At 42.4% G+C, this 23907-nt stretch overlaps 1 protein-coding gene across 9 annotated transcripts in view; it reads right to left on the bottom strand.

Annotated features, from left to right (window-relative positions):
• SHANK2 (SH3 and multiple ankyrin repeat domains 2) overlaps positions 1–23907 on the bottom strand; it is a 951897-nt gene that overhangs the window by 588816 nt on the left and 339174 nt on the right. For all 9 annotated transcript variants that reach the window (XM_073604227.1, XM_073604226.1, XM_073604228.1 and 6 more), the window contains exon 8: positions 3728–3844. In XM_073604227.1, coding sequence (XP_073460328.1) covers positions 3728–3844 — 117 coding nt within the window. The remainder of the gene's footprint in view (positions 1–3727; positions 3845–23907) is intronic.

Below are 23907 nucleotides of genomic sequence, written 5' to 3'. Positions count from 1 at the left end.
TGCATTGTATAAGTCAAAGAATTTAAGTCCTCTCTATTGTGTATTAAAACAAAGGCAGCGACAGGTCTTCACTGCCATTTTTATTGCTAAAAAGTGCTTTTTAATATGCAAGATTTGTTTACACCTCTTTGTGCTTCTGTCATGATGGTCAATTACTGATTTCTATAATGATGGTCAATTACTGATTTCTATAATCAAATCAGTAAAATATTCACTCTGAGCGGTTACTTCAAACAATCACTGTTTTTTTTAAGCTGTTGTTGCATCACCCTGACCCTCCTCATTCTTCTATCTGGTTTTGATGACCATTTCAAAGCTTACCTGTGAGTTTTAGGGATCGTCTATATGAGACGTTTTTGTGTCTGGGCTGCTCTTCTTTACCACATACAGAAAGTCAATGTCAAAGCAACTCAAAACCACTTGATGCAACTCAAGCTGTTAAAATCAATTCATTGAGTAGTTATAGGCAAAGACTCTCAGAAGCACCTGAAAGCATACCGTGTTTGACTCACGCCTGACTCTGAAGTTCTTAGTGCTTCTTCTTCCTGCACAAATTCTTAGACTCAGCCACTAGTACAGTAGAGGATAAATTCCTACTCAACTCCAAAAGTTACAATCAAATTTCAGCAGCAGGAAACCTTTTTTCATCAGCACTGCACTTTTTACATTCTCTGCAAAGAAATTCAAGCCAAAGTCTGCAAAATGTAAAGGCAAATTGGCATGACAGAAAAAAACAAATATGTGGACTGCCATAGTCGACAACCTTCAGAAGCCTAGAGGTCTGCCTGCTGGCTGAAAATGAGAATATCATTTTAATATGCAAGATTTCATATATACGAGGGGGTGCTGATAAGTATTGAGCTTTACCCAGAAAAAAATTGAGATAAGACGTTGTAAATTGCAGGGTGTACTGGTCAATTTGTCTATATTTAATGGTGCAAAAATCAACTATCTATGATATTAACTTATCTTTCTTTTTCAGGTCCAAAGTGACCATGGCAGCACCTCCAGAAAAATTCAATGTGGAAGAGCATAGGACCATAATCATCCTGTTTCTCCAAGGGAAAGGTGCGAAGCAGATCCATGATGAAATGTCACGAACCTTGGGTGACAACAGCCCTTCTTATGCAACAGTTTAACGTTGGGTTGTCAGTTTTAAAACTGGTCATTTCGGTGTCGAAAGTGAGAGACCCAGTTGAAGGCCTGTTTCAGTCTCTGTGCCTGCAAATGTGAAAGCCACCCGTGACATGATCATGGAGGACCGCCGAATATCAGCCAAAAGTATTGCTACATATCTGGGAATGTCACGTGAGAGAGTTGGTGCCATTATCCACTATGACTTGAAAATGAGAAAGCTTGCAGCAAAGTGGATCCCAAAACTTTTGACATCGGTGGCAGTTTTAGAACATTTTGCAAGAAAGGAGTCAGATTTCCTGGACAAACTGGTAACTGGTGATGAGACATAGATCTACTGTTATGATCCTGAGACAGTTCCCCCAGGCCAAAGAAGTTTGTGTGCAAACCTCAGTGCAGAGGCAAATGGCAAGTCTTTTGGGATAAGGAGGGAGTTCTGCTGGCGGACTACCTGTAAATGGGTTCAACCTTCAATTCAACATATTACTGTACTTTATTCACAAAGTTGAGGCAAAATATCAAGTAAAAACATTGAGGAAAGCTATCCAAAGGTGTCATCCTGTTGCATGGCAATGCCACGTCACATACTGCAGGTGAAACAATGGCAAGACAGACCTCCTTAGACTTTCAAGTGATGCTGACCATCATCTGTTCCCCAATCTCAAAAAACACCTAAAGGGACAATGATTTGGGAGTGTTCTGGAGGCAACTAATGCTGCAAATGAGTGGTCCACCAGCAGTTGGAAGAATTTTATTTTCAGGGACTTAAGAAGCTGCAGGACAGACTTCCTGGGGGAATATGTAGAATAGTGTGGCAGTTACAGCTTCCTATCTCAATTTTTTCTGGGTAAGGCTCAATACTTATCAGCACCCCCTCGTACAGTGGGGAAAATAATTATTTGATCCCCTGCAAATTTTGTAAGTTTGCCCACTTAAAAAGAAATGAAGTGATTATCATGTTTATCATAGGTTTATTTTAAATGATAGAGACAGAATATCAACCAAAAATCCAGAAAAAAAAAAACACAGGATGCAAATGTTATAAGTTGAGTTGCAGTTCAGTGAGTAAAATAAGTATTTGATCCCGAAAGCACAACATGACCTAGTACTTGGTGGAGAAACCCTTGTTGGCAAGAACAGAGATAAGCTGTTTTTTTGTAGTTGGCTACCAGGTTTGCACACATCTCAGGAGGGATTTTGGTCCACTCTTCTTTACAGATCTTCTCTAAATCCTTAAGGTTTCTTGGCTGTCGCTTGGCAACTCTAAGTTTCAGCTCCCTGCATACATTTTCAATAGGATTAAGGTCTGGAGACTGGCTAGGCCACTCCATGACCTTAATGTGCTTCTTGAGCCACTCATTTGTTGCCTTGGCGATATGTTTTGGGTCAATGTCATGCTGGAAGACCCATTCACGACCCATCTTCAGTGTTCTGGCTGAGGGAAGAAGGTTTTCATCCAAGATTTTACAATACATGGCCCCGTCCATTGGCCCCTCAATGCGGCAAAGTCGGCCTGTACCTTTAGCATTGAAACAGCCCCAAAGTATAATGTTTCCAACTCCGTGCTTGACTGTAGGGATGGTGTTCTTAGGGTCATAGTCAGCATTTTTCTTCCTCCAAACACGACGGGTCGAGTTAATGCCAAAAGAGCTCAATTTTGGTCTCATCTGACTACAGCACTTTCTCCCAATCCTTCTCTGAATCATTTAGATGTTCATTGGCAAACTTCAAACGGGCCTGGATTTGTGCCTTACTTGAGGAGGGGGACCTTGTGGGCGCTGCAGGATTTCAATCCATGGCGGCGTATTGTGTTACCAATGGTTTGTTTGGTGACTCTGGTCCCAACTGCCTTGAGATCATTCACATTCCTGTGTAGTTCTGGGCTGATCCATCACTTTTCTCATGATCATCCTTACCCCATGGGGCAAAATCTTGCATGGCGCTCCAGACCGAGGGCGATTGATGGCTATTTTGCATTTCTTCCATTTGCGAATAATCACTCCAACAGTTGTCTCCTTCTAACCAAGCTTCTTGCTGAGGGTCTTGTAGCCCATTCCAGCCTTGTGCAGGTCTACAATCTTGTCCCTGACGTTCTTTGACAGCTCTTTTGTCTTACCCATGATGGTGGGTTTGAATGGAAATAAGAAATTCTGTGGACAGTTGTTTTTTTTTTATACACATAACGAGTTGTTGTTAAGAGCACCTTCGTAAATTGACAGGGCTAATCTGTGTACCACATGAGCACATACTGTAGCCAGTCTGTGGGAGCCAGAATTATTGTTGGTTGGTAGGGGATCAAATGCTTATTTTGCTCACTGAACTGCAACTCACTTTATAACATTTGTATCATGTGTTTTTTTGTGGATTTTTGGTTGATATTCTGTCTCATTTAACATACATTCATTATAAAAATTATAGACCCTTCATTTCTTTGTAAGTGGACAAAATCTGCAGGGGGTCAACTAATTATTTTCCCCACTGTGCCTGATTGAATAAAAAGAAAATGCTTTTCAAGATTTTATCTTTTAGCCCTGACCATAATTAAGAAAATATATACAAAATCACTAACTTTCTAATGACAAGCACTACTGACCTGGTTGTAGAGGGCACAGATGTGCAGCGCAGTGTTCCCAGATGCATTTTGTGCCCCCATGTTGGCGCCATAAAACAGAAGGTGCTCTAAATGTTGATAGTAACCGTTTCGGCATGCCTGTGAAGAAACACATTGTTTAGTTCCAAAATGCAAAACAAAGTTGTAACAATTTTGAATTTTTGGCTATAAATATGAAGTTTCGACGAATCGTGAAAATGTGTGTTTTGCCTAAAACCCAAAAGGTGGCTCCAAATCTAAACCACACCAATCGAGAAACTCAAAGTCACATCCAGTTTTTGTCACTGGTGCAAAAACAAAACAGCAATAAAAACATTCCTTATAACCCTTCCTCACTCTAGCCACTTAAGGAGCAGGTCTTTTCCTGATACTTGTTTACAAGTAAAAATCTGTATTTTTTGTTATAAAATTGCTTAGAACCCCCAAACATTATAAATATATATTGTGGGGGGTTAGCTCAAATGGGGGTCACCTTCCCTGGGATAGAGCTGACTTGTAGCCAGTTTTATTTAAAAGGTTGCATAAAACAAATAAACAAACAAACCAGAAAATAAATCCTAAACACTTCAGGTTCCTCACAGGTGAAGGACTTCTCCCAGTCACCCACAAAAAGAAAATGCAAACCTTTTCTTCCTCTCACAAAGCAAACTTCAGATCAGTAGCTCTCTCGGGTATGGCTTCCAGAGTCCCAGGCCAAGAGCAATCCTTTGCTCCAGGCCTGCTTTATTTATACCACCTGTTGGTGGAAAAGTGGACCGGAACCAACCCTGTCGAGGTGGCTAGTAAAACCCGGACTGGATTACACCTTAGTTCTCTGCAAATAAATGCATGCGAGGTGAAACATAACGTCCATCGATAACCTCGCCTTTCATAATTCACAATATAGCGTTTTTTCAAATGCATATTTTTTGGGAAAAAAAATACACTTTAAAGAATTAAAAAAAAAAAAAAAAAAAAAACAATATATACCCCAATTTTTTCACTTTATTTCATTTTATTTTACTTTAATTGATTTTTTAAATTTCTTTTATGGTTAATATTTTTCACAGTTATGCTTACTGGACTTTATTTTTCTCATAGTATTTTCCACTGGACTGGATTTACTTTTTGCATCTAATTTGTGCACTGTATTTATACGTTATGTTTATATCGATTCCATTTATAGCGCGACTCTTTACGATTTTATTTTTTTTGGTTTAACCTGCTGGTCAAATAAAAAAATCTAACTAATATATGGGCTGCTTAAATCTTTCCTTAAAGAAACATTTGGGTTTCCATTGCTAACTCCTAGTGAAAATAGTAGTGGTCTTGTGTACAGTTGTGCGCAAAAGTTTGCATACCCTGGCAGAAATCATGAAACTTTAGCATTGATATTGAAAATATTATTGATCATGCCAAAAGAAGCCCATATTGCATCAATGCCATGAAAAAGCCCAGTTACAATATGCCCGACAACACCTTGACACGCCTCACAGCTTCTGGTACACTAATTTGGAGCGAATGCTTCTTTCTGGCAACTTGACCATGCTCATTTTTGTTCAAGTATTGTCGCATTGTGCTCCTTGAAACAACCACACCATCTTTTTCCAGAGCAGCCTGAGGGTAGCACTCTCGCCTAGCAGTAAGAAGGGTCGTTGGTTCGAATCCCAACCATGACACTACCTGCCTGGAGTTTGCATGTTCTCTCTGTGCCTTCGTGGGTTTCCTCCGGGTACTTCGGTTTCCTCCCACACTCCAAAGACATGCTGGTAGGTTCATTGGGTCCTATCTAAATTGTCCCTAGTATGTATGAATGTGAGTTAGGGACCTTAGGTTGTAAGCTCCTTGAGGGTAGGGACTGATGTAAGTGTACAATGTATATGTAAAGCGCTGCGTAAATTGACAGCGCTATATAAGTACCTGAAATAAATGAATAAAAGAATAAAATATTATGAAGTGGAAAATGTGGGGATATGGATCTTAATATCAAGGCAAAAAAAAAACTGCAGCCACAACTGCCAGAAGAATTGTTCAGGATAATATGTGATTAAACAGTACTGGCTGGCATATTCAAAGCTTTGGATATCTTTTTATGTCCTTTTCCATCTCTATAAAGTTCCATTACCTTGTTATGCAGGTCTTTTGACAGTTCTTTTCTGCTCCCCATGGCTCAGTTTCTAACTTGCTCAGTGCATCCACATGAGATCTAACAAACTGATTGACTATTTATGCACAGACACTAATTGCAATTAACCTTTAATTGCCATTTTAACCTGTGTATGTGTCACCTTGTGTGTCTGTACCAAGACCTAACAATCCAGGGTATGTAAACTTTTGATCAGGGCCATTTGGGTGATTTCTGTTATCATTAAGATTTACCCCTTGCCGACCGCCGCATGCCGATGTACATCCCTACTTTGGGGGCGGATATCATTGTTATGGCAGCGGCTAGCTGCCATAACCCCGGTATCCCCATGTTCGGCCGGCGGTCGGCTACAAGATAAAAGTGGTCTCTGCAGTGGATTCGCGCGCAAGATCACTTTTATCGGTGGTGGGAGAGGGGGCCCCCCTCCCGCCGCGATCCGGTGCCCTCCGCTGCTTACCGGAGCCGTCGGCATCGGCGGAGGCGATCGCGTCTGTCTCCTTGCTAGATATGGGAGACGAGTGAGGCTAAGAAGGCCCCCACCCGTCTCCATACCATAGCTGGGCAGAAGCGACGTCAAAACGTCACTTCCGCCCATACCTCTTAAAGGCACATTTTTTTATGTCATTTTTTCAAAATGACAAATTTTTTTATTTTTATTTTTTTTGCATTTAAGTCCAAATATGAGATCTGAGGTCTTTTTGACCCCAGATCTCATATTTAAGAGGTCCTGTCATGCTTTTTTCTATTACAAGGGATGTTTATATTCTTTGTAATAGGAATAAAAGTGACACAATTTTTATTTTTTTTAAAACAGTGTAAAAATAAAAAACAAAAGGTAAAATAAATATAATAATAAAATTTTTAACGCACCCTGTCCCGCCGAGCTCGCGTACAGAAGCAAATGCATACGTGAGTAGCGCCTGCATATGAAAACGGTGTTCAAACCACACATGTCGCCGCGATCAGTAGAGCGAGAGCAATAATTTTAGCCCTAGACCTCCTCTGTAATGCAAAACATGCAACCGGTAGAATTTTTAAAATGTTGCCTATGGAGATTTTTAAGGATAAAAGTTTGTCGCCATTCCACGAACATGCGCAATTTTGAAGCGTGACATGTTGGGTATCAATTTACTCGGCGTAACATCATCTTTCATAATATAAAAAAATTGGGCTAACTTTTCTGTTGTCTTACTTTTTAATTCAAAAAAGTGTATTTTTTTTTTTAAAAAGTGCGCTTGTAAGACCGCTGCGCAAATACGGTGTGACAGAAAGTATTGCAACGACTGCTGTCGGGTGTTAGAAAAAAACATGTATAATGTTTGGGGGTTCTAAGTAATTTTCTAGCAAAAAAAATGTTTTTAGCTTGTAAACACCAAGTCTGAAAAAGAGGCTCGGTCCTTAAGTGGTTAAAAAGGTGCCAAACAACTGTGATAATAAATGGCTTCATATGATTACTATACTTAAATAAATTACAGTTTTTTGTCATGATTACCGTATTTATCGGCATATAACACACACTTTTTTCCCCTTAAAATTTGAGGAAAATCATGGGTGGGTGTTATACGCCGATCCCCACTCTCTGTAAGGGGAAACAGGGACCAATCGCCGCCAATATACACATAGCCGAGTGTACTGTGTACTCGGCTAGGCTCAGCTCCGCTCGCAGTCATGCCCAGTCCCGCCATTGGACCTGTGCTATGTCCATCATAGGAGCCGGGCCAAGGGGCGGAACTGTGAGAGGAGCCGAGAACACAGGACATCCGGCCCTGTGTATTTCGGCGGCGGTAATTTTAAACGAGCAAGGCTGCAACGACACTGGGCAAGGCTGCAACAACACTGGGCAAGGCTGCAATAACACTGGGCAAGGCTGCAGATGGACACTCATCACTCTGCAATGATGCACAAGGCTGCAGATGGACACTGATAAGGCTGCATTGATGGACATTTAAATGTAAGTTTTTTTCCTTAAACTTCCCTCCTAAAAGTTTTTTTCCTTAAAATTGCCTCCTAAACTTGGGGTGCGTGTTATACACCGATAAATACAGTAGTTATATTTTCAATATCAATGCCAAAATTTGGGTATGCAAAGCTTTGAGCATAACTGTATATGCTTATCCACTGGTTTTACTGACCAAGAACAAATAATGAGTTCAAGAACGTCAGAAAAGTTATAAAGCCTGAATCCGCAGATTTGTTTTAGGTTAGTGACTCCACATTCTTAACCAAGAAGGTCAGCATGACAACCAGACAACTAGAATTTGCTGAATGAGCTGGATATAGAGAGTTTGTCTATTTTGCTCTGGATAAATATTAATTACATAGTGAGCAGTTCAACACATTATTGGAAAAAAAATAATTTTGGATTTCAAAATACTGCTAGAACAGTGATAAGGATTTTGCTAATCTATATGACTGGACTTAGTGGCACCAAGCAAAAGATATTTGTTTCCGAAAACAATGTACAGTATTATGAAGGCGACATTCTGCAGTCTAATGTCTACAGTACAATATGGTGCATGCACTGTAAACTTTTATCATTTATAAGTGTGCTGGGAAATAGGCTGACTGTAATTCTGAAGAACAACTCTGTGATAATAAATCAGGATATTGTTTGAAAACGGGGAGTTATGAAAGCACTAAAAATACAATTTTTTAATTATACCTTCTTTCCTTGCTATTGCGATGCTACTTATAAGCTAATATTTTTTCTGCTTTGGACCTATTCAGTTACAACATGCTGAGGAGGATGAGTGGCTATACAGAAGTCCTAAATTTTGTATCGTTCGTCAGGTGATCCCCCATTTCATGCATTAAAAAGGCATGCTGGGTAATCTTTTCCACAAAGCTTAACAGAAGACTGGATGAAATATTGTAGCCTGACTAAAACCTAAGAAAATCGAGTCTCATCAGCACATAGTATGCTCAGAATAGACCTTTTATATATCAAATTAAATGAAGATGCAAGTCAGGTGAAATTTACTTTATCGATACCGCTTGGAGATCACATCTAAAATCGATTATTTTTATTAAAATCAATACATCAGATTCAAAAAACTGCATTCATATTTTTTAATTTAAAATGAGGTACATCGCCTCTTATCATTATGTACGTAATTACTTACTCACTATGGTACGCCTAACGTCAATGTGGGGTGAAAAACTGTTATTGTATTTATCGGCGTATAACACACACTTTTTTCCCCTTAAAATCAGGGGGAAATCGTGGGGGCGTGTTATACACCGATCCCTGCTGTCTCTGAGGGAAGAGGAGGAGCGTGCGCCGCTGAATTACATAGAGCCGCGATCTCCTGTGTACGCGGCGCTCCATCACTCACAGCCACGGAGTGACGGAGCGCCGGGTACACAGGAGATCACGGCTCTGTATAATTCAGCGGCACGCACTCCTCCTCTTCCCTCGGAGACGGCAGGGATAATCCAACACTGGTGAGGCTGCAATGATGGGAAAAGTGAGGCTGCAGATGGGCACTGAACAGGCTGCATTGTTGGTCAATTTAATGGCTGCAGATGGGCACTGAGCAGGGTGCATTGATGGGCAATTTAGAGGCTGCAGATGGGCACTGAGCAGGGTGCATTGATGAGCTGTGACCCTAATTTTGCTTCAAAGTTCTTTATTTAAAATGTAAGTTTTTTCCTTAAACTTCCCTCTTAAATTTGGGGTGCGTGTTATACACCTGTGCATGTTATACATTGATAAATACGGTATATCATTCCACTTAAGATATAATATCACAGTATATGTTTTCTAATATTATAACCAATGGTGGAATGACATGCCGTCTCGACGCATTTCACAGACGTAGTCTGTTTTCCTCAGGATGGAACAGTGATTTCAAATTTTTTAGTGCTGTACATGCAGATGTAGCATATGGGACAAGCCAAAACCACTCCCCAGGCAGACACAGGAAAAAGGAGGGAAAACACAAGGCAAAAGTAGAGGAAAAAAATAGGAAAAATTAATTTTTACGCACGCCAATGTCTTATTTCTATCGAGTATCAAAGTAAGCCTTCTATAAGGCACTCAACTGATTCTATGACTAGACAACTCACTATTAAAGTGATAGTAAACCCTCACCTTGTAAAACAACCCATACAATTTAAAATAGAAATGAAAGGCAAAACATTTGTGTATAGATATAAAAAAAAAAACATGATAAAAATCTTTTTTTTTCCTTATTTATAAGTGATCACATTCCCTCTGTTCTCAGTTGCATATTAACTGGGGGGGGGGGGGGAGAAGCAGCAGCACACTGAACCACTGAGCTTCCCAGTGAATGGCTGTGCAGGGGCATTGCAAGACAAGTCTGATCATTGGAGGAGAGTACACTGAGTTCCAAGCATACTGTAGCTAGAGAACTGACCTCGGTTTGGTCTCCAGCTTAGGCCCCTTTCACACTGCTGCGACTTAGAATTCACACAATTTTACGGCGGTGATTTTGCCGCAATTTTAAGGAATGCCTGTGTAAACTTGAGGTCTATGGACCTCAACTCGCATGAAAGTCGGACCAAAGTAGAACAGGGACTACTTTGAAGTCGGCATGACTTAAATTCGCACAGATATGAATGGTTATCATTGGAAATCATGGGGAACAACTTGTCATGTGACTTTGCAGTCCCAAGTCGCAGGACAAGTCACAAAAGTGTGAAAGGGGCCTACTGTGGTCAGCTTGTAATAGGGAAGCAGAGGGACTAGCAGGAACACCAGGGATTTCACACAAAGAAAGCAATACAAAGAGAACAGAATACCTTTCTATATAATTGCATGGTACAGCGGGCACATATCGGGAATATGAAATGCTGGGGTAACAACCACTTTAAACATACAGTATAGCTCAGCAATATACGGTGGGCTACCCTGAGCCAAACAAAAAGAGGCCAAAGTCGTCATTCAGCTCATAGGCCCATTATAAAGTATACAACTTATGGAGATAATTGCTCCAGATGTTGGGTTACAACCACTTCGGTGTCCACCAGCAAAACTGTGATCAATAAAAAGCTCTATCCTATGAACTCTCCTCATCAGATAAAAGACAAAGGGGGACAATTACTATCCCACCCGGTAGACATCGCCTGTACATTTGCGGACTTTTACAAGGAACTCTACAACAATCCTGAGATACCCAACAACCCACCCTCTATAGACCTAACCCACAAAATGCAACAATACTTAGAACAGAGTGGCATTCCCCATCTCCAACCCTCTGATCTGATGACACTCAACGCACAGATCACAGATGAGGAAATAGAACTTACTATAAAGTCCCTACCACCCCACAAGGCCCCAGGTCCGGACGGCTTCCCGTACGAATACTACAAAACATTTCTCCCCCTTTTACTTCCCCATCTCCGCAGACTGTTTACCGCTTTTCTTAATGACACACCCATTCCCTCAGAGATGCAGAAATCTTTTATCACCATGATCCCTAAACCAGATAAGGACCTCTCCCTTTGCGCGAATTATAGACCCATTGCATTACTAAATTCGAACTTTTTACTAAACTCCTATCCAATCGCCTGAACACGATACTCCCATCACTGATCCACAAAGACCAAGTAGGGTTTGTCCCTTTACGGCAGGCTAGCGATAATACTAGAAAGGTGGTTGATTTGGTGGAAGTGGCGAGCAGGGAGGGCGCCCCTTCATTACTACTTAGCTTAGATGCTGAGAAAGCTTTTGATCGACTGGGGTGGCCGTTCCTGTTCGCCACACTGGGTCATATGGGCTTTCGGGGACCCTTCCTACGGGCAATCAAACATCTATACTCCAGTCCTTCCTCACAGGTCAGGACCCCCTTTGCAACTTCAACATCATTTACAGTTTCGAACGGAACCAGACAGGGATGCCCGCTATCACCTCTCTTGTTCGCGCTATGTGTGGAACCCCTAGCGGCATCCATTAGGAATAACCGAGATATACGAGGGATTACGGTTAGAGACAGAGAATTTAAAATCTCATATCATCCTCACCCTGACCCAGCCCCATGTTACCCTCCCGAACCTACATGCAGAACTAGACAGATTTCGCACCCTATCTGGGTACAAAATTAACACCTCTAAATCAGAAGCACTACCCATCAATATCCCCGAGGCTGAGATCACGCTTCTACAATCTAACTTCCAATACAACTGGAAAACAACTGCCCTGAAGTACTTGGGCACTTACATTACCCCACAATTTAACACACTATATCAAGCAAACTTCCCTCCCCTCTTCAACATAATTAGATCCTTATTACTTCAATGGAAGAAACATCGTATCTCCCTCTTAGGCCGAATCGCCTCTATTAAGATGACCATCCTCCCGAAACTATTATACCTTTTCCAGACACTGCCCATACCCATACCAACTAAACAACTGAAAAAGCTGCAGTCAGACCTGCTAGACTTCACGTGGAACTACAAAAGACACAGGATCCCAAGTTCAGTTCTGATGGCGTCGCGCAGTGAGGGGGGTCTAGCTTTCCCAAATATCATTAAATACTATCAGGCTGCGCAACTAAGAGCGGTGGCCTCATGGTTTACTCAAAAATCGTACAATAAGTGGACAGAGATTGAGAAATTATGGCTAGCCCCCATACACCCGAACAACCTATTATGGAACGCAAATGCGGATGTGGCTCCCGACCGCTTGCTGGGTCCTATGGCCCTTCTACGGCAGTTGTGGCGGAAGATAGCACAACCCAATAAACTGATCTCAGAGAGATCGACCCTAACTTCCTTTGTCTGCAATCCCAGGGTGCCGGATAGTCTTACACACCAGATGTCACACCCCTGGTCCTCTAGAAACTTATTCCACTTCGGAAGTATAGTAGACCTCAGATCCCGTAGATTGCTGCCTTTCTCAGACTTGCAGACCAAATATGACCTACCGAGACAAGCATTTTATGGGTACCTACAAATACGACATTACGCATTAACCATAGCCCCAAACCTACAATTTTCACCTCCATCCCCCTTTGAGAATATAATTCTAGCAGGCTCCACACAGAAGGGTCTAATTTCAGGAATCTATAAGATACTGAATGCTTTCCACATAGAGGAGAAAGGAAAACATCGCTACATGCTCAAATGGGAGAAGATTCTCAATGAAGAACTCCCACTGGAGCTGTGGCAGATAATATGGAACCAAGCAGCGAAGAGTTCAATATGCACGCTTTATAAGGAAAATTCATATAAAATTCTTTGCTTCTGGTACATGACACCAGATGTAGTTCATTCAATCTTCCCTACAAGCTCAGACAAATGCTGGTGCTGCCAGAGAGTAAGAGGCACTTTTATACATATATATTGGACATGCCCAATAATCACCCCATACTGGGAGATGGTTCGGGATCTCCTCTCTCGTGTTCTGGACACGGAGGTTCAGGAGTCTCCAAAATTTTTCCTACTGGGTCTATCACCACTAAAACTTAGCAAACCTTACAAGAAATTAGTGAGACATATTCTCACAGCGGCACGTTGCTTGGTAGCTCTACACTGGAAACGTAGTACCCCGCCCTCTCCTGAAGATCTTTACTCTAGAATTAACGATGTTGAACTAATGGAGAAAATGACAGCTAGAATACAAGACAAGCTGGAGGCCCACAACAGAGTTTGGGAACCATGGCACCTCCGGGAGGACACAACATGACCAGGTAACAACTCTAGGCGGATGGCTTACTACTTTTCTTTACTTCTTTCTCTCTTTCCTCTTTTTTCCCCCCTTTTATCCTTTTTTTTTTTTTTCTTTTTATCCCCCCTAAACCTGCACTAATAATGGTATCCAGGACCCTCTCTCTCTGGGGGACTTCACCCCTTAGTTTTTCCCCATATCATAATGGAAGAAAGTGCTACACTTTAATACCAGAAATAAGCTTCCATTTATTTCTTTGTTTCCCAGGGGAAGTATAAACAGCTACACTGTACTGATTGTCAGTCTAATATTGTAAGCGGTCATACTGGATATTTTATGTGATTTTTTCATGCTTCTTTATTTTGTATTGATAATATACTTAATAAAATGTTATTTGCCAAAAAAAAAAAAAGCTCTATCCTGAGCACACAATGGGCAGGTGAGACTCAATTTAATAAAAATTTCTGCCAAGCTGCACCATCTGCTTAAAATCACTGCAGCATTCCTCACCACAGCGCTGGACAGTGGTTTAGTTTGCACCATTTCCCTCTTTAATTTACTGTCTAAAACCTAAGAGCATTGGTTTCTTAATATGATTTCTCACATGTCACACACTGACCAATGTTTCAATGATATGCTCCATCAGGTGATAAAATCTGTATATTAGGGCCTTGAAGGTTCTATAAATGTGCAATTACAAACTGCTCCAAACTGCTCCATCGGACAATTGTTGTCCAATTTTCCGCGGACAAATGTTGGCTAGCAGGTTTTAAAATTTTCCGGACAAATGTCTGTTGTGGGATTTTCCGAGCGTGTGTACACAAGTCCGTCGGACAAAAGTCCAAAGTACAAACACACATGCTCGGAAGCAAAGATGAGCCAGAAGCGGTTGGTCTTATAAACTAGCGTTCGTAATGGAGAATTAACATTCGTGACGTGGAAAATTATGAAATCTCGAAATTCAGCGCACAATTCTCCTCTTTAATGGGATAATAATGAAGCTCCTTTGCTGGTGATACTGATGGAGTTATTGCAAACGAATTTTCAAAGGCTTTTTTTTCTAGTGATATCAAGAATAATATTATGGGTTTTTTTTTTGGTTTTTTTGGGCAAGTTACCACAACACCATTATCCCATAGCTTTTAAGATCAAAGATACAAATATGTTGGTGTTCCTTGTCAATTTTACATTGTATTTTTTTAAATGTAACTAACTGCCTACTCCCAAACTGTCATTTGAAGTAAAACACATAGCCAAGTATTATTCTACACAATTTTTTTATTGTGCATTAAAAAAATAAAAATAAAATTAGACATGCTATCTGCCAATAGAACTTAACCAAAAAGCGTATTCTATGCATCCAAAAATATAGAAAATATACCAAATCAAATCATTATTCAACCAAAAAAAAAGTCAAAGCAATAACTCCAAGGCCAATAATAAATAACACGTTATCTCCTCCGATTCCGCAACATGGCTGGTTGACGAACGGCCGCTCAGAAACTAACTGAAAAGCACGAAATGAAAAACGCTATATGAAAAGCGCAAATCAACACTCAAACTTCTACTAACACGAAATGAGCAGAAGGAGCCCAAAGGGTGGCGCTAAAGAGCTGAAAAAACACATAGTACGTCACTACGTTCGTGTTTGTTGGCCGACAATTCCTTGCTGTTTGTATGCAAGTTTGGGCATACGCCCTTCAGACAAAAGTCCACGGTTTAGTTGGCCAACAATCCGATCGTGTGTACGAGGCTTTAGTCTCTTTTTTACAGAGGGTTGCCACAATGCACAGATGTGAATCCAGCCTTATGCCTAGTTTAGAGATGAGATTTAAGATGCAAGAGCTGTGTATCTACCAAACTTTTTTTTCCACATGTTTCAATGCCTCGCGTTGTGGTTCTGTTTTTACTGTAGCCCCTCCGACACACTGATTTTGTGCAGACAATATGCGATAAAATCTGCCATGGAAACACACAGAAAACACATTGGAACAACAATGGGTACATGGGTTTCTCCAAATAGAGGAAAATAAATTGGGAACTTCAGTACCATTTTAGGAGTCAAACTGTGTTTTCTAAATTGAAGGTCATGCAACTAAACCACATAATAAACACATTTGAAAGATTCAGCCATCTGAAGGCTTTAAGTGCTTTCTATAAACATAAAAATATTTCTTGTCATGAATAAAAAAAAAAAAAAGCGTTGCCCTCAATTTCCCTCATATTGCCTGCATAAATAGTTAAATATGGCCACATCCGGTGTACATATATATATAATTAGAAAGTAAACATAGAAACTGTTAATGTTTTCTACACCTGAAGAAGCAATTTAATCAGTGCAATAAATGCGTTTTCGATACTGGTACTATAATGCTTTATGTGGGGCTTTTGGTCTAATTTACACAGCTATCTGAATCATAATTCCTAAATGGACCATAGAGCAAAAATTAACAAATTCACTTTAATGTAGCCCACCTAGAAGCAGCATATTTTTGTCTTCCTTTTGATTCCCCGCTATTTTGTTCAGCTGACAAAGGAAAAATAAAAGTTTTGTATGAGCTAAGAATTGCTGGAATTAGTACTTTACACAGGACTAGGGTATCGGACATCACTGACAGTCCCAGCATCACGTATGTAATGTCTGCTGTTTTTAGTAATCGATGTGGCTTTGTTTTCTCTCTGCGCTGCTCCACATACAGAGCCCTGTGTTTTTAGTAAACACAGGGCTGTGTGCTATGATTTGCTAAGCTTATCAGCAGGTCCCGGCCATAAATCATTGGCCAGGATCTGCTAACCAACTTGTGTTGAAGTAAATGACAGTACAGACGGTGCAGTGGGCCCACACACGTGTGCCCCTACCCGTAAATGCTGGATCACATTCATGTACATCATCCAGCGCAGCGGGGCCACCCTACCACAGTCAAAAGGCGGTGTGCGGTCCGTAAGTGGATAATGTAATTTGAAGGGGTTTTTTTTCTGTGCGATAGTTTTTATTGAGTTCTCAAAGGATAACAGGCTCATGTTCACCCATGCAGGTCAGACAATACAATTACACAGAATGCGAAGTAGACAGAACAATAGCAATAAGCATATAATCAGTCATATACAGTGAACTTGTTCAGGATCTTGGACCAATGGTATAATGGTCAATAGCCAATAGGCTCTTCAGAGCCAAGAATGCTGGTGTAGACCAAGCCCAACAGACAAGGAAAAGCCAGAAAGAAAAGAGAAGAAGAAAAAAAGAGGGTAGGGGAGACCCCCCCCCCCCCATGGACTCGGTGCCACCGCAGGCATCGCATCATAAATGGCCTAAACTGGCTGGTTGTAGAGAGGTAATAGGGATTAGTTAATCCAAAGTTCCCAAATTTTAAAGCGGAGTTCCACCCAAAAGTGGAACTTTCGCTTATCTGTCTCCTCCCCTCTCTGGTGCCACATTTGGCACCTTTCAGGGGGGAGGGGGTACCTGTTTTTGACAGGTACCCTGTCCCCTGTTTTGTCAGACCTCACCGCAGCGAGGTACGTAATAATTTCCGCCCCCTCCCTCCCTTACTGTCGGGCCAGTAGGAGAGCACAGCCGCGCTTCGCGCATGCGCAGTAGGGACCCAGCCGTGAAGCCGAAAAGCTTCAGGGCCGGGTTCCTCTACCGGCAATGGCAGCACCCGACAGCCAATGGAAACATCAGCTGCGGAGCCAACATCGCTGGACTACAGGACCTAACATTAAAAGTCAGCAGCTACAGTATGTGTAGCTGCTGACTTAAAATTTTTTGAGGGGAAGGTGGAACTTCCCTTTAAGGAATTTAGAGTTGGAGTCCTGTACTATACTGGACAACTTTTTGTTTACCATAAGAGCCCTTTTACACTGGGGCGGTTTGCAGGCGCTATTACGCTAATAATAGTGCCTGCAAACCGACCCGAAAGTGCCGCTGCTGTGTATCCAGTGTGAAAGCCCCGAGGGCTTTCACACTGGAGCGATGCGCTGGCAGGACGGTAAAAAAAGTCCTGCTAGCAGCATCTTTGGAGCGGTGAAGGAGCGGAGTGTATACCGCTCCTTTACCGCTCCTGCCCATTGAAATCAATGGAACGGCGCGGTTATACCGCCGGCAGAGCGCCTCTGCAGAGGCGCTTTGCGGTGGTATTTAACCCTTTCTCAGCCGCTAGCGGGAGGTAAAACCGCCCCGCTAGCGGCCGCATACCGACGGTAAAACGCCGCTAATAATAGCGGCGTTTTACTGCAGACGCCGCCCCCCGCCCCAGTGTGAAAGGGCTCTAAAGGCAGTCATGCGGTCTTTCACTCCCTGGAACTAGACTGATTGTTTCTTCCAGGCCTAAACAATTGTCTGTATAGCAGACAGAAATAAGCATGACGCTAATTTCTGTTGCTACGCAAAAGAGGCCCCGGGATAGGGCAGTGTAAAAGGGCCAGTTTGGTGTCTTTACAAATTGTCAAATGAAATAAGGTGTGTAGCAGGCCAAAGACCCTGGATAGTAGTGGGCAAGACCACAAGATGTGCAATACATCCCCTTGTTGGCCACAATTCCTGAAGCATCTATCACTGCACCCATGATGTGCATGGGCTAACCGGGCAGGGACCTAAGAGTTGTTGTTTTTTTCAAGCTTTGGATACAATGGGGAAAGGTTTAATCGCCCTTGTGTCGAGAAGATCTTCCCTTTGCTCCCCTTATAAAAATGCTACTAATGCAAAGCAGGTCAGACATTACCCCGCTGCCATTTAAAGTGGTTGTAAACCCTTACATATACCAAGTGAAGCGACTAGCCTCAGGTAATATACAGAGATGAAACAAATCCTCCTCCATAAGTTGTACCTGTTTATCTGCAGTCTTCTCTTCTTTACATTCGTTCAAAGTACATAATTTCTAAAGCTAGACTGAGCTGTCAGAAAAAAAAAGGGGACAGAGAGCTGAAATTACACACTGCAGAGCTCAGGGAGGAGAGTTTTGAGGACGGATTGGAGGGAAGGGAACAGAAGGGACACCCCCCCTCCACACAGGAACAGAGCTGAGGCTGTCAATCAGCTGGAGCTCCCTCCCCTGACACCTTTTTTCTCTTGGTGTCAGGAAAACTTGGCAGAAGGGGCTCAAGCTGATAGCAGAGGAATTAAGCAGCAGACAGAAATTACACTTATGCCGCGTACACACGGTCAGACTTTTCGGCTACAAAAGTCCGACGGACGCCGACGGACCAAATCCGGCGGACAATCCGATCGTGTGTGGGCTTCCCTGGACTTTCAGCGGACTTTTCCAGTCGCAAATCTGACGGACTTTAGATTTGGAACTTGCTTCAAATCTTTACGTCGTAACTCCGCCGGACCCAGAAATCCGCTCGTCTGTATGCTAGTCCGACAGACAAAAACCCACGCTAGGGCAGCTATTGGCTACTGGCTATCAACTTCCTTATTTTAGTTCGGTGTACGTCATCACGTACGAATCCGTCAGACTTTTCTGTGATCGTATGCAGGCAAGTCTGTTCGTTAGAAAGTCCGCCGCAAGTCCACCAAAAGTCCGTTAAAAGTCTGTCGGATGGGCTGTCGGACTTTTGTAGCCGAAAAGTCCGACCGTGCGTACGCCCCATTAGTGCTCTGGATTGAGAAAAGTACACACTATAGAGGGATATGCTTTGTTCATATTTCATAGCCGAGGTTTACAACCACTTTAAATAAAAAAAAAAATTTTTTCCTGAATATACATCCTTAATATAATCACACACATAGGTTGGACTTGATGGACTTGTGTCTTTTTTAGACCTCACCTACTATGTAGTATGTAGGTACTGAGAGCCAGACTGGCACCATAACATAGATCTCCTCTACTCCTGTTCTGCTGACAATTGTAAATTGATGAAAAATAACTAAAGGAAATGGATTCAAGCAGAAGCCAAGTAAATCATCTGTTAGGGGGTTGCTGTAAGACGTGTGTACCAGCAGAGGCTGCCAGAGCCCTAATGCGTGGCACATATAAGAAACTGGAGACGGAGTTTGTTACAGACTCTTAATCTATCGGTTACAAAGAGAAAGTCGGAGCGGGAACTTACTGTCTCCATCAGAAGCTCAGTGAGGTAAGGCTAGCCAGGCACTGGAATAAATGTTTCATGAAGACGATGAATGTTACAGAAGGGTTCACTTCCCTGCCCAGGATTAGGAACCTGAAAAGACCTTTTTCAAGCAGTTGACAAATTTATGTCAAATTCTGGAACTGGTCAGTCAAGTCCATGAGCACATCAGAGCGATTCATGCATCTTGTCTTTAATGAGAAAAGTATATTTTCAGTGATCACATAAAGGGTTAGTTCACCTTTACCGAAAAACTACCCACGCAGGTAAGGGGTGTCTGTAGAAGAAAAACTGTGCAGCTTTGGCTAATGTTGGATAATGCCCTTGCTATAGGTGTAGGCCATTTTACATTCTGAAGCCTGACTGAAAAACTCCCAGAGATGGCATCAATCCATCCCGCCTTGTTGATAGGATATTGCTAAGACACTCCAAGCCATTACTGATCACCCTCACCATCACAGGAGCAAGCTCTCAAACCCCACACATGCACAGATCACTATCTCCTCTACTGCAGCATCACTGAGCTCAGAGCTACTACAGTACTGCAGGGAGGAGAGTGCGCACATGTGAAGAAGTTTAAAATCGGCTGTGAGCGTCTCAGCAATGTCCTAGCAACAAGGCCAGGTGGAATGATGTAATCTCTTGGAGTTTTCCAGCCAGACTTTGTGAGGTATGTAAACGGCCCACTCCTAAAGCAAAGTCATTATTTAACTTTGGCCAAAGCTGCACAGTTTTTTTTTTTTTTATCTACAGGCACCCCTTACCTGCATAGGTAGCTTTTTTGGTAAAGCTGAACTAACCCTTTAAGTTGCTACTAAATAGAGATGGGCCAAAAACCCCCTTGTTCGGTTCACAGCAGAACTGAACAAGAGAAAAGTTCTGCCCCAAACCACAAACTCCATTGAAGTATGGGAGCAGGTTTGACATTTCTTATATAGGTACGGGCGGGGTCACCTGGCGACATCACCTGGTGGCACCTCCCCATCCTCCTGTGTGACATCATGGACCGGTGCATGCTGCGTCGGTGACATCACAAGGGGGCGGTGCCACCAGGTGATGTCACCAAGTGGCCCCGTCCTTATCTACATAAGAACTGTGAAACAGCGGAGGAGGCATTCAGCGGTCAGCCGTCAATGAGTGCGAAGCGTGATTGACAATGGATCTACATCAGGGGACACAGTTTTTTTATTTTTAATAAAGGAATAGTCAAAAACTGTCTGTGTTTTTATTACTTTTTGACACTTTTTTGGTGAATGGGAAGGGGTACTATGTACCCCATACTCATTCACATGGGGGGTGGGATCTTAAAGGGGGCTTGCAAATTCCGATCAGCCCCCTGCCCGCAGACCCCCACAACCACAGCCCAGCTGTCAGTGGGGGGAGCCTATTGACAGCTGATGACTCATCGGCTGTTAAAGTGGAGTTCCACCCAAAAGTGGAACTTCCGCTTTAGGAACTCCTGACCCCCTGACATGCTGCATTTGGCATGTCATATTTTTTGGGGGGAGCGGGTACCTAGTTTTGACAGGTACCCAGCTCCCTCTTCTGCTCAAAACACTGCGGCGCACAGAGCGGAAGTTCTCCTCTCCCCCGTCCCTCCCTGCAATCTTCTGGGACACGTCACAGCCCAGCCATTCAGGATGTGCAGCGCTACTCGCGCATGCGCAGTGCACACCCGGCTGTGAAGCTGCGAGCTATCACATCCAGGTGCCCACACTAGTGATGTCAGTGCTGGGGAGAGGCGGGGAAGGGAACCAAGGCTTCGAGCGGCCGCATCACTGGATCGTGGGACAGGCGAGTGCGTGTTTATTAAAAGTTAGCAGCTACACTTTTTGTAGCTGCTGAATTTTAATAGACACAGAAATGGCTGGAACTTCTCTTTAAGGATGCGGCCAGCTTCCTGGCCCTGCTCCTCAACAACCAGCTTTTACTGCGCCCCGATTAGGCAAAGCTTTGCCCAACCAGGGCGCAGAGCGCAATGTGCAGTGCACACTGCTTTGCAGGGCGTTCGGCGTGGCGACCACCCGCCGAACGCCCTGCAAAATCAGGTGTTACCCTAATGGGAGAAGCAGCCAATGTTCGGCCCAAACTCATGCACAGTCTGAACCGTTCGCCCAAACCTAACTACTGAAGTGTAGTTAATGTAAAAATGAGCCTTTTGGCCAAGCTATGGACATTCAAATAACAATCCGTCAGTGCAGCAGCTGTGAGCTCATATTGACCCTTTCAATACTTGGGCATACAGGACATGTCCAAGTAGCTCAAAATGTTAATGTAAACCCAGAGCAAGTGTACAGGAAGAGGAAAAAAAAAAGGGGGGGGGGGGGGTAAAGCTGCTTAAAGACTCTACTTGAACACCTTTGCTGCTTCTCTTGCAAACCTGGAGGATGAATTGCTCCAGCGCACCTTCAGCTACAGAGGTCAGTAAGGGGTTGTTTGTTTTAGATATATAGATACTTACATGTCCATGGCCTGGCCACAAAGTCAATTTTTGATATGACATCGATATTTTAAACAAGCTTGCTGTTCTATATTTTTTGTCATTTTATTAAAAATAGACATACGCCATTAGAGAGGGTTCTCAGTAGCTCAGTGCAATTACATGTTCTCTCTCTCTTTTTTTAAGTATTGAGTGTTTTATGAGTGTCACAGGCTTGCATTGTAAGAAAGGAGCAGTAAAGCATAAATACTGTAGATTGTAGACAAGGTCTGAAGTCTGTAGGTGCACAGCTTTAGACTCCATTAGTACCAGCACTCTGCTATGATTACCACATTTTACACAGAACATTTTCTTGTTTCCCTGTTCCTAACCTGGCCTAGAATGTTGTAATATTACGAAAATGATCTTTTCTTCCCCAAGTTCAGCGACTCCATGCTTGTTCCTGTTCAGTGATTCACAATGTATTTTAACAAAGTGGGTCAACAATGACGACTCGCATATTTATTTTATGACATGTGTCCTTAACTGTTGGTCACAGCAAGATAATTTGTAACTGACCTAATCTCTGTAAAATGGGGACAAAGTCAACGGGGAATGCATAGTGTGTTACACCTGCAGCACTTTTGGAGACCTCTCATCTTATAGGATGTCAGCCATAAAGGGTTTCATGTGACCTTGCCCTCGCGATGACCATACATGCTTCAATCTGCTTGTAGGATAATTAAATTGTTTTAGTATTACCCTACGATCTATGAAAAAACTTTTTGTGTGGGCAATCTCATGAATGCTTTCAATTAATTTTCTAAAGGTTAAATTACATTTGAGACACAAGGTGCCTCCCATTTTCCATTTCTCTTTCTGACTTTTTTTTTACCCATCTTCTTTTACATTCCCCTCTGTCCGTTACACATTTTGTAGTATAGGGTGTCCTGAGATTTGGCAGCTTGTACTTTTTGTGTAGGCGTGGGGTTAACCCTACCAAACACTTCTCCACTTTTTTAAAATGTACAAATGTTTTTGGGTCCGGTCCGGTCACGGTAGTTGTGCTGTAGGAGGCATTTTTCGCAGATGACTCTTTGTGGTAATGCAAGACTGTGCTTAAAGTGGATGTAAACCCAATGTCATCCTTTCTAAACTACTGCCATATGGGTTATCTATAAGGATATACATGCCTCCTGCATGTATCTTTACCTGTCTAATGTCTCCCCTCTGTCTGTTATGAGACCCGAAAAACTGCATATTCTGTGGGCGGGTCTGTTGTCTGGAGCTCGGTGGGTGGAGTCATGATGTCAGTAGACTCCCCGCTCACCTCTACATTCCACTTGTCAATATTCATTTTCTCCTGTGTATTTCTTACACTGAACTTCTGCTATGATCTCTAACATCCAGTGAAAAGACAGGAAAGTAACCACATGACTTCAGCATGCCAAATCATGGTGAGGTGTGGAACAGCCAATCCTTGCAGAGCTGCTGAAGAAAGGAGTGGGGGAGGGAATTTAAAAATACTGCATATCTCTTAGGCTAGAGCCCGAGATGTAAATCACCTGTCACTCACAGCAAGGGGGAGGATTTGACAAAGTTTTTCTCAGTTTGTCAAGAATTGTCTCACTGAACAATAAAAGAGGATTGCTCAGAGATGGATTAACTCTGTGTGGCAAGACTGGGCTCAAATGATAGGAAATCTTATACTCTACAGTATGATATAAAAAAAATAAAAAAAATTTCGGGTTTACATCCACTTTAAGCTCTGTTTGATATGGGTTTGGAGAAGTTGTATTTTACGCTCTAAGCCAACAATCTTTTTTTGTATGTATGACTCCATACTTGTTCTGCAATATTGGAGTGATGCTGTTGTCTGCCTACAATTTCTTCATATTTTTGTATTTTATTGTATTATA

This window comes from Aquarana catesbeiana, linkage group LG11 (genome assembly GCF_042186555.1).
Source record: "Aquarana catesbeiana isolate 2022-GZ linkage group LG11, ASM4218655v1, whole genome shotgun sequence".
Lineage (NCBI taxonomy): Eukaryota > Metazoa > Chordata > Amphibia > Anura > Ranidae > Aquarana > Aquarana catesbeiana.
This window is presented reverse-complemented; position numbering and strand designations above follow the sequence as displayed.